The 17,059-nt window shown below is 45.8% G+C and overlaps 5 protein-coding genes across 5 annotated transcripts; 3 read left to right on the forward strand and 2 right to left on the reverse strand.

Moving 5' to 3' along the window:
- Positions 1–433: 433 nt before the first annotated feature.
- BHQ10_008542 (uncharacterized protein) lies at positions 434–4,491 on the forward strand (the record flags this gene model as incomplete). The annotated part of the gene is made up of 4 exons (XM_040881359.1): positions 434–1,596; positions 2,624–2,992; positions 3,564–3,775; positions 3,830–4,491. The coding sequence occupies 4 exons, from the start codon at positions 434–436 to the stop codon at positions 4,489–4,491; spliced, it is 2,406 nt and encodes an 801-aa protein (XP_040737044.1).
- A 781-nt stretch (positions 4,492–5,272) lies between these two features.
- On the reverse strand, positions 5,273–7,346 carry BHQ10_008543 (uncharacterized protein; the record flags this gene model as incomplete). The annotated part of the gene is made up of 7 exons (XM_040881360.1): positions 5,273–5,850; positions 5,939–6,009; positions 6,088–6,230; positions 6,304–6,521; positions 6,588–6,679; positions 6,738–6,842; positions 6,904–7,346. The coding sequence occupies 7 exons, from the start codon at positions 7,344–7,346 to the stop codon at positions 5,273–5,275; spliced, it is 1,650 nt and encodes a 549-aa protein (XP_040737045.1).
- A 552-nt stretch (positions 7,347–7,898) lies between these two features.
- Positions 7,899–9,126, forward strand: BHQ10_008544 (uncharacterized protein; the record flags this gene model as incomplete). Its single annotated transcript, XM_040881361.1, has 3 exons — positions 7,899–8,283; positions 8,356–9,011; positions 9,076–9,126. 3 exons carry the CDS (start codon positions 7,899–7,901, stop codon positions 9,124–9,126), a joined length of 1,092 nt encoding a protein of 363 aa, XP_040737046.1.
- A 676-nt stretch (positions 9,127–9,802) lies between these two features.
- On the reverse strand, positions 9,803–13,797 carry BHQ10_008545 (uncharacterized protein; the record flags this gene model as incomplete). Its single annotated transcript, XM_040881362.1, has 4 exons — positions 9,803–9,979; positions 10,054–12,526; positions 12,578–13,478; positions 13,536–13,797. 4 exons carry the CDS (start codon positions 13,795–13,797, stop codon positions 9,803–9,805), a joined length of 3,813 nt encoding a protein of 1,270 aa, XP_040737047.1.
- Positions 13,798–14,045: 248 nt separating this feature from the next.
- Positions 14,046–17,011, forward strand: BHQ10_008546 (uncharacterized protein; the record flags this gene model as incomplete). Its single annotated transcript, XM_040881363.1, has 3 exons — positions 14,046–15,943; positions 16,001–16,319; positions 16,370–17,011. 3 exons carry the CDS (start codon positions 14,046–14,048, stop codon positions 17,009–17,011), a joined length of 2,859 nt encoding a protein of 952 aa, XP_040737048.1.
- Positions 17,012–17,059: the final 48 nt, after the last annotated feature.

The raw sequence follows: 17,059 nt of genomic DNA on the forward strand, positions 1-17,059 counted from the left end.
TTATCCTGATAATTTTATAAATGCCAATCAGGAATGGAACATACAAAATTTAAAGCGCGCTGCACTGGCGCCTAGTTTCCGAACCACCCAATCGACGCGGATTTATAGAACCCACCCTTACCAAAACGATCTCGGTGCAGACTCCGGAGACTCCAAAATTTGTCACTGCTCCAACCAGCCCTTCATATGAATTGTATAGTCCCTCTCTGAAAACGGGTTTTACTTTTTGCCAGTTTCCGATATAGCTGGCCACCTCTGAAAATGGGGTTGGTCCACCCCAAAACCCGGTAAATCCGGATCCGGAAACATGAATAGTTATTCTGTTGGTTTATCATATAAACATAAGGTCCATGACAAGCCATGATAGGTATGGCAAGCAAATTTTCTCAAAAACTCAAAGACACGCTTGTATCTACAGATTCAGTCCAACAAAATGTCAACCACGCGTTCCCTGGCATACACACTCCAAGAGCGTGATCGACGTTGGCTGCTGGCCAGGGATTTCATGGCTGACCATGGTGTTGACGCTCTCTTCGTATTCGGAGAGCCAGAAATGAGTGGACCAGGGCCCTATACATTGGACAATTGGGTTACAAACCACCGGCCCGGATCAACGGTCATTTTCCCAAAAACAGGAGAACCCCTCGTGCTCTCATTTATGCCCGCAGCTATAATCGACCATATACACGCTAGAGAGCACGGAGAGCAACCATGGGTATCGGCAAAAAACATTCGTATGGGTCGGGATGCAGAATCTACAGTCACTGCACTGCGAGACCTAGGGCTCACAGAAAGCACGATAGGCGTATGCGGTCTCGAGCCATTCGTACCAATCCATCCATCTGGAGTCATACCTTACTCCCTCTGGAATAAAATTCTATCCGAATTTCCCAAGGCCAACTTCAAGTCGGTCGGGCAAGCCTTCTTGACAGCGATAATGCCGCTCAGTGATGAGCAGATTTTGGTAACACGTCATGCAGCTAATATTGGCGATGAGATGGCTCAGGCGATGGTAAAAGCTTGTGCTCCAGGTGTTCCCGAAAATGAGATTTTCAGGGCTGGAATGGATGCAGCTTTTGCTCGAGGTACTGTAGTTCCTGTCATCCATATGTTCACAGGGCCTAAAGCTATCAATTGGGGACCACCTAAGTGGCATTACAGCCCACAAAGCCCCCCTCGTGTCTTGCAGGACGGGGATTTAGTCGCAGCTGAGATCTTCTGTGACTTCGGAAAAATGCAGGCGCAACTTCAAGTAACCATCGCTGTGGGTAAAGTTCATCAGGACGTGGAATGGGCAGCCGAGATCGCTCGCCAATGTTACGATGCTGGATTGAAAGCACTCCAGCCCGGAAATACCTTTGGAGAGGTTGCAAAAGCAATAAGAGAGCCGTTGAAAGAAAACGGAGCGTGGAGTAAAGGACCACAAATTCATAGTCTGAATCCAATTGTTCCCGTCTGTGAAATTGACGTCGACCTCGCCAATATTGGAGTATCTGAAGTATACCGACGACACTGGGCACTAGATACACTTGCTGCTGATATGGTTCTCAAGCCAGGTATGACTTTTGCTCTGGAGCCGACTTGTGCTATTGGACCGTATGCGGTAACCGTAGGTGGAACTGCTATGGTCACAGAGGGAGAGCCGATTGAATTTAGTACATATACGACACGTCTCCTGCGTGCTGCTTGAAAACATGCAAACTGATCATAACTACGGCTATCCTCTATGCAGTTTGATGAAGCTCAATCTTAATGAAATTTGAGTTTGACTAATGAACTACCTTTATAATATATATGGTTTTCTTATAATATAATTTGTTATGAGCTGACCTCATGAAGTATATTCGGGCGAAACCCTCATGACCGCTTCATTGATCGCCTCATAAATCGCTTCATTACCGGCACCGGCTCCGTGCCTACAGTCACCCCCGTTAGTTTACGCCAAACCCCACTTCTGTGAATTTTAGATAAGAATCTTATAGTCTACACTGATTTGCTAATAAATCTAACCCCTTCTTTTGTTGCTTCTCCACCCTATTGCTGTAAGCGCTCTAGTGTAAAAATCGGCCAAACGTATCTACCGGTAGGTATGGGCCGCAGAGTTCGTGAAATGGGGTAATTGCGCATTCCATCCCCAACTTCTTAAATGTGAATTAACTTCATGTTGGTTGATATCAATTCCCTCGCAATCTCTTCTATGAAAATTAGACGCGCCATCAAATCAATATGCCCAGCAAACGGCGTTACATGTCATGCCAGACTTGTCGACGCCTGAAGACTAGATGCGAGGTTTTGCCGGGATCACAAAAATGTAACCGATGCACAACACTAAGGTAAGCGTGTCTGTTTAGCTGTTAGTGTGAGAAGGAAGTGGACATTTAATTTTTGGGACTTCATACATTGACATCGMCCCGCCTCGATCTTAGACTAGATTGCACCCTCCCATCCATTCAACCCGTTCAGCCTCCTTCGATTATATCCCCGGTTGGCCAGCCAGGTCCTGAGCTCAGTAATAATGGCAATAATCAAACCCAGCCTAATACGTGCGCATGCAGTAGCCGGTATATATCACTCATCTCTGCATAGAATGGCTAGAAGTTTAAAATGATTGACTTATCAATAGACTCGATGCCATTGAGGCCTCTCTCGCAGAGATCAAGCAGCTTCTGCTCCAGTCTCGGATTCCCCAATCACAACCACTAAATGAGAAGCTCTACTCAGATTCAGCGAACAATACTATCCCCACCAATAATGAAGTTTCAGCAAGTGCCTTTCAGTCAGATGAAGAAAACACCGCGACGGACAGTTTTCCTGAGGATGGACTTCCTGAGGAGAGTGAACAGGATGTGCAAGTCGCACCTATCAAAGTCGTCCGGCACCTGTTTAAACTTATCCATGGATCCCCTACTCGTGACCATAACGAAAGTATCATCAGTGAGCTTTCAAAACTTGGTTTAACCTCGGGTAGTCTGGTGGATCTGCTTTTTGAAGGGTACGTGTATTCCGCTCAGAACATATACAACACGTATTTGAAAGAAGGGAATGAATGGCCTACATTGACACAGAATACAGTTTTAAAAGCATATCTTCTCTTTGTCCTTTCGTAATGTGCGACTTCCCCGGGGAATTGTTGAAGAGAAACCACTATCTTCTCTTTGCCGCTTGCCTTTTAGCCGGAATACAGGCCGTTGAGCTCGCCAATTGCCCAGAATTACACAAAATGCTATACAGCTGTGTCAAAGGCCATTTAGGAATACAAATGCTAGATACACCACTGCCCTTTTCAACTATACAGGTCTTGCTGATCTTCAGTCTCTACAATCTCGGCCCTAGCTACACGTCGCGTTATATTGATAGCTGGCTTGTGAGTAGTTCTGCAATATCGCACTCCATGCTAAGCATCAATTTGTCCGAATTATCCAATATATCACTATTCCGGGATACGGAGTCTCAAGAGATATATAGAACATGGATGTTGACTTCTTTGACACATTTGAAGTACGTTCCTTTTTTTTCTTCCACCCGAAATTTGATATTCTTTTCATACTAACCAGTTGTGTCAGGTTTGCGATTGGGACGGGACAACCACCAGTCATCGACGTTGAGTCACTAAAACCGTGGATCACCCTGAAGCGCAATTATGATCCGTGCGATAGGGCGATAGCTGCTCAGCTAGAAATTTACACACTGTTATATGACGTTGTTCGAAAAGGTGTCAGATCTGTATCCTCGGCTTGGGACGACCTGGAGAATTGGACTGTCAGGAATTTGCAAGGTAAGCGAAACTTCCAAACTCATTAAAGAGGCAGCAGACTAACTTCCAAGAAAGTGGATGAAGAAGACTATCCAGGAAAATATGAAGCAACTCTACATTTTACCTATTTATCTGTGAGTCTTATTCTGGCTCGATGGGAAGTTGCGAAATTGCAAGCCGTGCCCCGGCAACAACATCAGGAAGAAGAAGAAATGGAAGAAGCAAAAGGAGAAGGAACAGGAGAAGAAATTGAATTTTCAGACTCTGCTACTCGACAACAACGAATCTCCAGCGTGATTGAACTAATTATTCGCTATTCCCACCTGCTACTAGATAAAGGGATGCTTCTCTGCTCACAAACCGCACTGGTTAAGCCTTCGTACGACTTCCTAATATCTGCCTACGCTGGTATTACACTCGTCGAATATGCCAGCTTCCTGCCGAACCCAAAGCTTACATTCGAATTGATGGAAAAAGTTCAAATTCAAGGTCATCGGAGTTATAATCCGGAAATCTCCCTTGAGCCAGTTTTCAATTGGGCGACGAATGTGATGCGGAAAAAGGCACAGGATTATTCTGTCTCTATGCAGCAGGCTGAGCTCGATGCAGTGAATTCGAATTTTGACACTACCACTAATGAGAGTCGTGTACCTATCTCGATGGATTGGATACCTAATACGCTTATCGACTCTTTCTATTTTTCGGATCACGGTGACTTGTCGATAACGCCTGTATGATACGATAATAAACTTAGCAACCTAGACATTCTAAGCCCATCGACTTGATCAAATGTAGATCAACTTACATCATCTACAGTTGTTATAGCAATAGCATGAATTGTAGACCGGGGGGGAGGGGGGGGTGTACCATTCAGATCTGGGATACCTGGTCTGCATGGTGGTGTCATTCTCTCCCGCGGAAATCCACCAAAGGCCCAATTTCAGAGGTAGTGAGAAACGTTATCTGCGCAGATTCTTGGGCTCTACACAGTTTGATGAATCTCTAATCCATCGATACATTGATTGGGGTCGATCGAAAGGATGATCGGCAATAACTGACTGCGGACACGGTGCGAATAAAATGGGTGGATCGCAATTTAAATAAGCAGACCCATCATCTTTCATTTCAAAATGATGAGAAATCAAACGCACCTCGTGATCCTTGAGAAGGTCATGTAGAAGAGCGCTGTGCTGGAGGGGCATTTTGTCATCGACCAGTTTCTTCAACAAGGCACCAAATCAAATCTTTTACGGATTCGGGATCTTACACTAGCCATCTTAACCAGGTGTCTGTGAAAAGCCAACGATAATCGATATGAATGTAGAAATATTTCGGGGTGAGTTGAGTTTGCAGTAAAGGAAATCAAAGGATAAAAGATTAGATCATGGGCTGGTTGTATGTGTGGCTTTTCTGACCGATATACACTCAAAAGAATTGGCAACATCAAATATGGGGTCTCGCTCTATTAAATTTGAATCTTGGAAGACCACACTATTTACAAAAGTAACACGAATAAGTCTAAGCAGAATCCGCCTCAGAAAATACCTTTTCTGAAAGATTGCGACTCTTTTCGCCCACGATACACTGCGCCACCACTTCTACATCCTGGATTATACCTTCGGTAATTCCCGATAGATCATGCTCGTCAATATAATTTTTCGGTTCATTCCAGCCAGCATGTCTATCGATGCCTGGAGCGGGAAACAAGACACAAATGAGATAGTATAACCCCAATGCAATCAATAGACCCGTAGGATATGCGACGTAGTAAAACTTGATGATACCGGTTGGCGCAGAAACGCCCATCTGATTGAGGAAACCGTAAAAATGAATGGCGACAGGGATAAGGTAAGCGACAAAGGCGCGAACATTGAATCCACCTTTGTAGTAGTAAATGTTATTAATATGATTTCCGTCACTGCTCTTCCGTCCTTTGTAGAGAAGGGGGATATCTAGATATCCTTTGCGAAGGAGGTAGTAGTCGCAAATCAAAATACCGGCAATGGCGGAAAGGAAGATTTGATAAGAGGAGAGGAAGTTGATGAACACGGCAGCCGTAGCGAGCAAATACCACGGACAAATGGCGTAGGAGAGAACTAAGTGAATGGTTAGCGCATAGGGCTCTGTCTTTCCAGTTTGTATCAAGTGCCAAAGCATGGTATTGATGTTGGTATGAGGACGTACTCGCACAGATGAAGAAACCTCGCTTAACGGTGATGTATTTGGGCAGTAATGCGGCAATATCGTTACCAGCTCTGCATCAAGAAACCGTCAATTATCCATGACAATAAGAAGAAGAAGAAGAAGAAGAAGAAGAAGAACAAAGCACATACGGGATAGAGTTTTCGAATATAGCCGAGGTGAGTGTCGCGAACATCAAACATAGGGAGATAAGAGCACAGCCTGCGCGGTTGGCATGAGTGTATCGGTCGCCCTCCATTAGCATATCCAGATGAGTCAACGGATTCCAAATGAGCTTTAAAAAGGGTTTCGGATTAGTAAAGAAGGAATATGAATATATGGATACAAATCACGTAGGGTATACTTACTTCTCCGAATATCCTCTTGCTAGCCGCAGCAATGACATTGCCACAAACAGCAACGATAAAATTCGAGAGTGGGAAGCTAATCACCTGTCCTGCAATTGGATCATTGGGCTTTCTTGTGTAGCGTTGGAGGTCGGCGGCGTTGGAAATAAAAGTGCCACAGCTAGCAAGTCCGAGAAAGAAGAATTTGCATATCAACCAGCTCTTCGTTGATCCACTAACTGTTGCCGGTTGATGGAGAGTCTGGGTAGAATTTCCAGCGAGTGATGCAGTCCAACCTATCATACCAAAGACTGCGCCAAAGAAGGCGACTACTTTGACATAGATGAGGCCCCTCATTTTCGGTATGGGGATGACGAGGAAAGCACAGTTTACAATCCTATTACCAAAGATTAATTTCAGTTTGAAATGAATTCTCCATTCAAAGTGGTACGTACCAGTATACGAAGAAACACATCATTTGTGCCGATGTCAGCGCAGACTTTGAGCCCATCTTGTCGGGGATATTTACAATCGATGGAAAGATAGCATGTAAAAAGACACTGCCGAAATGTGTTAATTAGGACCTGCTTTTATGAGATGTGCCTGTTTGCTTCAACTTACTGTAAACACTGGGCTCCCTGGACGCAATTGACACCATTCCACACAATCGACATGCAGGCACGGTTGAAGGTGGGCCACAAGGCGCCCCAGGTGCCGAAAGAAGCACGGCAGAGAACAGGAAACGGAATTCGATAGACGGCGCCAGCACGCCCATTGATCGCTATGAGACATCCGGCCAAAAACTGACCACCTAGCGTGCAAGCAATTGCCTCCCACATCGAAAGACCCGCCGTCATACCAGTCGAGGCGGAGTATAAGTTGCTGACATTTGCTGTTGCCGAAAGCCAAAACAGCATGTAAGTCAGCTGGTTCCATTTTCGGTCTTTCACTGGGACTGGTCTGATAGAATCATTGTCGAGAGCAGAGACAGGTCGCAGGTTACCATGCTGGTCCTCACTTTGGACCAGCAGTTGGTTGTGGAATTTTGCTGCGATAGAAGTCATCTTTTCCCTCGTATTGTAGAACGATACTTCATTACGTCGTAAGTGTTACCAACTTTCGACTTGAAACAGGCGAAAGAGCATGCTCTTTATGCATTGCTGTGTAATGGCAATACTTTGATCGGCGATTGATAGCAGAACAAGGGTGATTCGTACTTGGCGCAGCACGTGAAAAGATTAGATACCATTTCAGCCACTCACAAAACAGGCATATTGTCGCCATGAACAGGGCGTTATCACACAGTGGCTGGAGTGGCCATTCCGCGATTTCGATGAAGCAGCCAAGAGATTGGGGTTACGGAAAGGCGACGGTAACCGTCGGCCATGCCTCCCCGACGGTTATCGTGGGCTATTAGGTAGTCACATACGCATTGACGTTTCTCCATGCAGAGTTGAAGAAAGAAAGAGGCAAAAATGAAGAAATGAAGCCGTTCGGAAACCATTGAGCACTAATTAAGGCGTATTTCCAATTTGTTTTCTTCTGAAGTTTTGGCAGATATACACAAGGAAATATTGACACGAGCACACCAGGTTTCAGACAATCCTCGATTCAAGATGCCAGCCGTAACCGAGGAAGGATATACTTATGTTGAGCTTCGCACCCTGAATGGCCCAGAATATCGGCGCGTTTCCACTCAGCCTCCACGTCTTCCCACAGAAGATGAAATCCCCGTCATCGACCTGAGCCTGATTGACGGCGACCTGCAGAGCCGTAAAGAATTAGCTTCACAGATCCGAAAAGCAGCACAGAGTACAGGCTTTTTCTATGTCAAGAATCATGGCCTTCCCGAAGATCTGATTGAAAATGCACTATCCCAGATCAAGAGGTTCTTTGCTCAGTCGGATGAAGAGAAAGAAAAGGTTTCTTACCGCAAATCGAAGGTTGCTGAGGGATTCCACGGCGTGGGAAGCACGCAAATTAACCTCAAGGAGACTAAAGGTCAGTCTTCGTGGATGTATATCTCTAGATCAAGGCTCCTGTGATTGCTAACCGACAGCTGAAATGGATCAGACAAAAAGGAGACGTTCTCGATAAGATATGATCCACAAAATGACCCGACAGTTGCAAATCCTGAGGAATTGCTCGCTAATAAAGCCTATTCATATGGAGGCGATGAATTTCTGTGGGAGGGTACAAGACACCTTCCAGGTTTCCGCGAAACTATCATTGAATTCTGGCAACGTCGTCTTACACTCGCACGCAAGTTGGTCTCAATTTTTGCTCTTGCACTGAACCTCTCCGAGGACTATTTCGACAAAATGATCACACATCCCGGGGCGGATGCTGTGTACATACACTACCCAGGCGTCGGGGATGATGGAGCGAAAGATGTCGATGTCGGCATTGGATCGCACACCGACATACAATGCGTGACTCTCTTATGGCAAGACATGTCTGGTGGCTTGCAAGTGCTGTCCGCCAACGATGAGTGGTTAGATGCTCGACCTATCCCAGGCACGCTGGTCGTGAATATTGGCGACTTTTTGTCCCGCCTGTCAAACAACACATTCAAATCAACCGTCCACAGAGTATACAACCGACAAAGCGCGTCACGGTACTCGATGCCATTTTTTCTGGGATTCAATCCGGATGCCATTTGCGAAGTGGTTCCTTCTTGCATCGATGAAAATCACCCTGCGTTGTTTAAGCCCATTTCTTGTGGCGAGGTAAGCATACGTTCACTAGTTCTGTATACATGTGAGGGGATGCTAATCATTCTTTTATATACAGTGGCATCGTTCTAGACTTACCTTAGTGCAGCAAAAGACTCCAGCGAATTGAAGATCACCCCGTCGTCCTTTTCTGGAGAAATTTTAGACGAATCAACTCAAACTTCAAACAATAAGTACGTCGCAATACAATATTGAATGCCATGTTATGTATTCTATTACGACTATTCAACATTTCGTTCCTAACCAAGCGGATGGGACGGACATATTAACGAATAATCTGCGCGGCAAATCTATCGTTTTTGGAATATCAGAATGCAATTTTTTCCCCCATATCAAAGACATCAAGGATACAAAATTCAGACTTTCATAGAATTAGGAACGAACCTACATCTTTCTCTTTTACGTGCATATAGTTACTTAACGGATTGTACTATTCTACTGCATATGTATAAGAGTGAAAGTGAGAATCCTCTGGTATAGTCCTGGAGATTGCTAATCATCATACGCCTAAACACAGCCTAGTGCTCATGCACCCTAACATATTCACTGGCTCCCGGATTCGATTTGATATTCACAATTTACAAAGTCCATCCGTTAGTAATTTCAGGTTGGATTTGTTGGCCCCTTAACAGTCCGTTTCCGCTAGACATTAATGCGCAGTGACAAGCTAGACATTCCTTTCGGGACCAAATGTCTAGATATCTTCCAAGCCAGATGATATATACAAAGATCGTTTTTCGAACAACACCTGACTCCTCGTCGGGACATGATACACGCCAAGTGGCTCACTTTGGTGCAGGAGTCGTCCATCTCTTCCATCTGTCGCGTATATTTGCTGTCAATGACTTTGCAGCTTTGATAGGTTTTGCCTCCGCTGATAAGGGCTTTAGTAGCTCAAACGAGCATAGAAGATCTTCCGCTACAGACATTATTGCGCCCCAATTGTCGAATTCTCCACAATACTAAGCGTTGTTAGTTGAAACCCACAAAAGAAAAGCTTGACGGTCTCGCAGTGAGGTCGGTCTGAGGGACTTACGTTAGGCGCAGTGAATATAGTAACAAGCAAACGATCCTCAAAAAACTCATAGCCATCTTCAACAACCATATGAGCCCGACATATCAAATCAAAGTCGAACTTTGACAGAAACTCCCGAATCACATTTTTACCAAATATATAACTCACGCCGCGTTCATTGGAGTCCCAGTCTTTATCCATCTCTGCCGGATCACTCCAAAGTAGATCGTTGAGAAGACCATAGTCGGGTACATCTGTCGGACGGACTAAAGCGCGAACATCATTCATGTGTGCCAGAGACGGCGATAGCCCGCCATGAACACAGAATATTTTATCTGAGACAATAGCCGCGACTGGGAGACAGTTGAAGACATCGATAAAGGTTTTCCACATTTTAATGTTGCATCGACGTTTGCACTCATCATAAAACCCATAGACACGGGTGACGTTGGCGCATTCGTGGTTTCCTCGCAACAGAAAGAAATTTTCCGGGTATTTAAGTTTGTAACATAGCAGCAGAAGAATTGTCTCTAGTCCTGACTTGCCGCGATCAACGTAGTCACCAAGGAACAGATAATTCTCATTCGGTGGAAAACCACCCATTTCAAACATTCTCAGGAGATCGGTGTACTGGCCATGTATATCTCCAACGATTTTGATCGGGGCTTTTAGTTCCAACAACACGGGCTGCGATAGAAATAATTCCCGAGAAACCGCGCACAGGGTTGCTATTTCCTCATTGCTGATACACAGTGTTTTGGGTGAGGATCCGGGTGAAGCTAGAAGACGTTGAATCATATCATCCAAAACACCGTCATCGAGATTTGACACTCTAGTTTGCTGGCTTGAAGTGTCGAAGTTGACAAGTATAGAATTTCCTGCAACACCCTGTCGAGGCACGGCATTGGGGATCTCGCCAGTTATAGGATTTTCAGAAATATTATCAACTTCACTTCGCCCCACAACCGGCGGCCTGTTTGCTGTGTTTTCGTGTGTTTGGAACAACCTTATTGGCATTGGTTGCGTTCCCGGACTCTGTGGTTGTCTTTGACGCTCTGGCTCTATCGTTGTGACACTCAAATCGAGCATTCCTGACCGTGGATCAATATTGCCTTCTTCAGACCGGATTCTATTCAAACTCCTCCCTCTATCAATTATCGAAGCAGGGGTTGAGCCAGTGTTGTCATCAATGGTTACATACTCTTTCTGATACTCTTTCTGATCCTCTTTTAAATGTTCCTGATCTGGTGAAACCCATCTGTGGGGCAGATCTTCAGAGTGAGTTCGCTTCGGTCGACTCCCAAAGAAACGAGAGGTAGTACGAGTTCCAGATTCTGACGGTATAGCTGGCCGTCTTCCCGGAATACTCACATACTGACTCACATATTGAGGCCCCGGGGAAAGCTCAGTGATGTCTGTGGTGTAACTATGCTTGCCCCTGACAGAACTTCCTTCATCTGGGTCCGTCTCTGTAACTGTCGTTTGATTTTCACGCAATTCTAATCTGAGATTCGTTACAGATCGGGACGAATATTGACGATCATGCGGCATATTCACAATTCCTGTGTCTGTTCCAGCAGCCCTCGTCTCCATGAGATAAGAGCGTATCGCATCTTCATCAATTCCGGACAATTTAATAGTTGACGGATCGCGAGATCCTTCGTCTTGCGGCATTCCCATCCACATTCTTCGTTTGTGCTTCGCGATGAACGGTGCGAGTTGCTCATCTGGCATATCGATAGAATGTGGGCGGAGAAACTTTTTGCGAATATGCTCCATCTCCTCAGGGGATACATTCCATACAGCATTGGATTTGTGAGCCTGCTGGATTGCAATATGTTGTAGTACGGTGTCATTATTCGCATTCACCATTTCATCGAAAGCCTCCGTAACGAATCCCCATTCCATGCTTCTCCTTCTTGGTCTGTTTTGAGTCAAGACTGGTTTAACGACGCTTTCGCCATCTTGATCAAGAAGTACTATTGGGCCATTATCCATGAAATCGGTTTTTACTTCTTTGTCCGGGTCATTCTCGATGGTGCTTCTCTTGCGAGGTTTCGAGATCCGCGAACTGGTGCTTTCGGCATCAGAGCTTTCCGACCGCTCATCTTCAAATGGTGGCAAAGACTTCAAGGCAAGAAACCTCAAATGACCCACGATATGCTCCTCAATTTTGACACCAGTTGACGTATCATCAAATCCACAAAATGGGCAGGACGTGAACAGTGTTCCGATCGCTCGCGCATTTCTATCGGCGAGGACGTGTAGCTGGGCGTCACTGAATGTATTTTTGTGGGCTTCTTTCAGGTGATTTATGTACTCGTCTCGCGAGTCAAAGACTATAGTGCCGTGTGATTTTGAGTTACAGGGCCAACGTAATGCATGGTCTCGCATATGTCGTAGCCATTCTTCGCTATGACCAAACAATTTGTCTTGGTCATTACATTCCTCAAACAGACAAACATAGGCATCAAGGTCTTTCCGAACGTGTGATCTGTCAAGGTGAGTATAGAAGAAGGATTTGTGATAGGAAAGTACGGCTTACCTCCACTTGTTGTCATCGCTTATATCCAATGCCGAAATGGCATAGAAACAGAATGGGCACGTCACCTCGCCTACGGCACGAAGGCATTGGTCCCAACATTCATTGAGCTCTCTCGATAATTTGATATCCGCCTTTACTTGGAGATCAACTGTTATATCAACGTTGGCGCCTATGGTATTTCCTGAAATGGTGGCCATGTAACTTTTATGTTGCTCCTCTAGTGCCCTTTTCATTTTCTTGTATCTGCGTCTGACGTGACCAAGAGGCGGGATTGGGAATGGGAGATCTTCATGATTGTCGAAAGCAACTGTTTTGGTCCCAGAAATGACAGAAGGCGCAGAAGCTTTTTTGAATTTATCTACCGCTAGGGTGGTTGCACTAACCCCAGCTTGTGATTTGTAATTTGCTCCAGTCTCGCCTTCTTTAAGGGCGTTGTTTTCTTCCCTCCCTGCTTGTGGTAATTTCTGCGTAGCAGGGTCATTTTGCGGCTGTGTTTGAGGTGCCTGCACTTTTGGCTGAGGCTTTGTCTCTTTGACTCTGACAGCAATATTCCCAAAACGTGATCGCTTATATAGCACTCGTTTCCGGCGCGTTATCATTGCGCGGACAAGTCGTTGTAGGATTTTCTCATCAATGCTGCGGAATTTATCGCGCACGTAGTTGGCAAAAATGATCTGTAGCAGTGGTTCCACGTCATTTCCTTCATCATCTAGAATTTTGAACGTGTTGGCAGCTTTCGCATTTTGTGTTTCACTGCTGGCTTTTCGAATAGTATTCGATAACCGGTGAAGAAGGGTAATTTGATTTGCAAGTCCTTGAATGTGCTTGTCTAGCTTTTCTTGATCAAGCTCATGGGCATCATCGCCTTCAGGCTCTATAAATGACTTGAAATAAGAGGTGCCTGTAGTGATTGAGTAAGCCTGGTATGCACATTATTTACTTCGGTCGCATTACCTACACTCTTTGATTTTATCGTCCAATGCCTCCAACAGCCCAGTAATCACTTCATGGACTTCCTGTGCCTCCCTGAGACGGTGGTCTAATGATGCTCGTCCCGAAGCAAAGACTCCTATATTGGCCGTCCACAACGAGAATCTCGCGAACTGATCCTCGACCCGCGACATCTCCCGCGGGGAGATGAAGGCCGACTTCTCCAGACATTGCTGGAATACATTGAAACAGATACCAGCTGTTTCTGCTATAGTCGGCTCCGAATTCATCTGCGCTTGAGCCTCATTTACTGATGCGAACAGTCGTCGGATGATGAAGAATTGATAAGGCGGATGCGGGGAAGGAAAACTTGGGACTAGTGGGTAATGCGGTCCGTGCCGAGCAATGAGGCTGATCCAGCTGAATCGTCAGATTCGTCAACACCCCCTCTATTTTTCTAATACACGCCTTCAACTCCCCCTCTCAATTTAAGAACGATACAGGCGACCGATGGGGATGCGCTGTATTTACCTCTGTTATGGCTGTGGCCTCTGACTCATCTGGCAGTCTTTCTGATGCCAGCCTTCTTCTTAATACAGCAGAAACGCTTCGCGAGATTGCGAAACTACTCAGAAGCGATGGCCCCTCTCGCGAGTCAAAGAACTTCTACGCCAGTTTTATGGCACATTGTCTTTTGGTTCGACATCATATGAATCGAGTCAGGTCCTCCATTGCAGACGACCATCAGCTCCTTGTCGACATCCTGAACCGTTTCGAAGCGACTGTTACATCCTCTGTCCTCGATGCGCGATCGGTGTCCCCCGCAAATCTATACCCTCGACTACGAGCGTTGAACCAAGCATGGCACAAGGTGCGGAATGATAGTGGTGACAAGAAGAAGATATTCGTGCAAAGATATGTCGACTTTTGTTGCGACACGGATCAGCCTGACAGGCTGATCCAGTTCTTGGAGGATTGGGAGGATGATATCACAGAACAATATCCGGACGATCCCTCGCTATGGGCCGATGGCCCTTTACCTCAAAGTAAGAGCAGAGGACAACCATCATATGCCGTTTGGAATGCCTCTCAGTCATTGTTCCGGGCTTTGCTAGAATCAAAAGAGTGTGAATGCGACCCAACGCACGAAGTCGGCGTGAGGCTGTTTTTGAGCACATTCCGCAAACTACCTAGCAATGAAAGGGACCTTGCTGATTCTGACTATGGCTTTGAGATTTTTCTTTCAATACAGAAGGAGTGGCACGAGGCAAATGTGAACGTTGCAAAAACCGGTGCAGCAATCAGATTCAACAAGGACGACAGTGGCAGAAAGAAGCTCCCCGCTATGAAAGTGAAGAATCTATGCGAACCTATCAAGAAGAGAAAGCCCTTTGATCGCATCAAATTGAGGGTCGATGATGACGGGCGATTGTGGAAATTGCGCTCTGAGAAGTGTTGCTTTGCTATTGATGAAAGCAAGCCGCCTGTATCGCTACAGCAGTTTATCCAAGACCAGTACCGATCGCTTACGGATAAAACAAAGCGTATTCTTGCAGTAATGCTCGGTTATACAGTTCTATATCTCCATGAAACCCCCTGGCTGCCGTCTACTTGGGGACCATCAAGTATACTATTCTTTTATACGACATCCTCGTCCATTCCATTGAAACCGTTTATTCAGACCAAACTTGCCCGCGACCATGCCAAAAATGCACAACCTGAAGACATAGATCCGGACGATTTTGACCCGGATGATCTAGATCCCGACGACATAATGATGCACCAGTGTCCTCATCTCGTCACGCTAGGGATTGTTCTTATGGAGTTGTACCTAGCGACAACTTTCGAAGATCTCGCAGAAAAGTATAACATCCCTTTGAACGATCGTACCAGGTCAATTGATGCTGAGTTGGTGTTTTCAAAATGCAAAAGCGAAATACCCGAAAACTCTCAATTTCACTACGCGGTTGAGAAGTGCCTCGACCCGAAAGTTTGGGAAGACGAGAATGGAGCGAGACTGGATGACCAGACGCTCAAGACCACGATATACCAGGAGGTCATACGACCGTTGGAAGATGAGCTGAACCATGCATTCAGCTATATCCCTATTGAAGATTTAGACCGCATTGCGCAGACTTTGGATCTCGGAAGTTGGGGTCAAATCACCCAGATTCAGCAGCAAGTCAGTGCTCAGCCAGTGGTTACGCCCAAATCGCCGTACCAGTCGGATTTCAATTTAAAACAGCAGCAGCAATTGCAACAGCTATTCCTTCCAGGGCAATGGCACCTCGGCTCGCCACTGATTGTACCAATATTTCAACAATCAATTCCTTACCAAAATCCAACATATCAGGAGGATAAGCTAAGTCAATTAGACTACAAAGGAATGCGATTCTTCGATGATGAGACTGTTTCCGAGGAGCACTCGGCCGAAGCGTGAGATAGCCACTAGTCCCTGGTTTGAAGTTCGATTACTGACATTCGAATTCATAGACGCATCAACTACAGGAACTGGCGCCTTCGTTTCAAAGAAGTGTATGAACAATATACAGTCGACCCATCCAAAGCCCCAGTCAAGATTGCCATCCTAGACACGGGTATTGATCAGACACATCCAGACATTGATGCATGCATCGAGCAAATCAAGGGACAATATAACTGGACCAATGAAAAATTCCCAAAACATGTCGAGGATCACAACGGACATGGCACTTTTACTGCGGGATTACTGCTGGAATATGTGCCCGATGCGGAGTTGTATATAGCGAAGATATCGGATGGGAGTCCTTGCAGTCCTGGTAATATTGCAAAGGTACGTTCACTCTTAGCACAAGAAGGATCGTATATGCTGACAGGCAATAGGCTATAGACTATGCCGTCGAAGAATGGAAAGTCGACATAATATCCATGTCCTTTGGCTTCCCTACCCGCGAAATCGAGGACTACGACAAACTCGAAGCTGCAATCCACAAAGCATACTCCAATCACACTCTTCTATTCGCCGCAGCCTCCAACAGCGGCGCAAATCTCGACCGGGCATACCCAGCGCGCGACGAGAATGTGATTTGTATCCATTCGACCGACGCAAACGGGAATCGGTCGCCTTTCAGTCCAACGGCGTTGGCTGACGCACTCAACCTCGCGACAGTCGGGGAGGCAGTCGAATCTTCCTGGCCTTTGAGGCTGTGCGAGCCCAGCAATAACAATAGCCAAACGCCAAGCGGAACAAAACATAAATCAGGGACATCGTTTGCGACACCTATAGCAGTCTCTATCGCAGCTTTTTTGCTGCAGTACGTCAGGATAAACATCCCCGACTACGCGCACATGCTCAAAAGGCAGTCGCGCATGAAAGCCGTGCTACGCAAAATTTCGGAGAAGACGCAGGAATCAAGATCGAGGGATGATTATCATTATGTGGCGCTGAGTCGGTACTCGGATAATCTGTTTGGGAAGGAGCGGGAGTTTATAAATTATACCCTTCGTGATTTATTGAGTCAGTAGATAGTAACATGTGTAAAATGTGAAAGTACATATCCCCATGGGCGATCA

Source organism: Talaromyces amestolkiae (assembly GCF_001896365.1).
Source record: "Talaromyces amestolkiae strain CIB chromosome Unknown scaffold19.1, whole genome shotgun sequence".
Classification (NCBI taxonomy): domain Eukaryota; kingdom Fungi; phylum Ascomycota; class Eurotiomycetes; order Eurotiales; family Trichocomaceae; genus Talaromyces; species Talaromyces amestolkiae.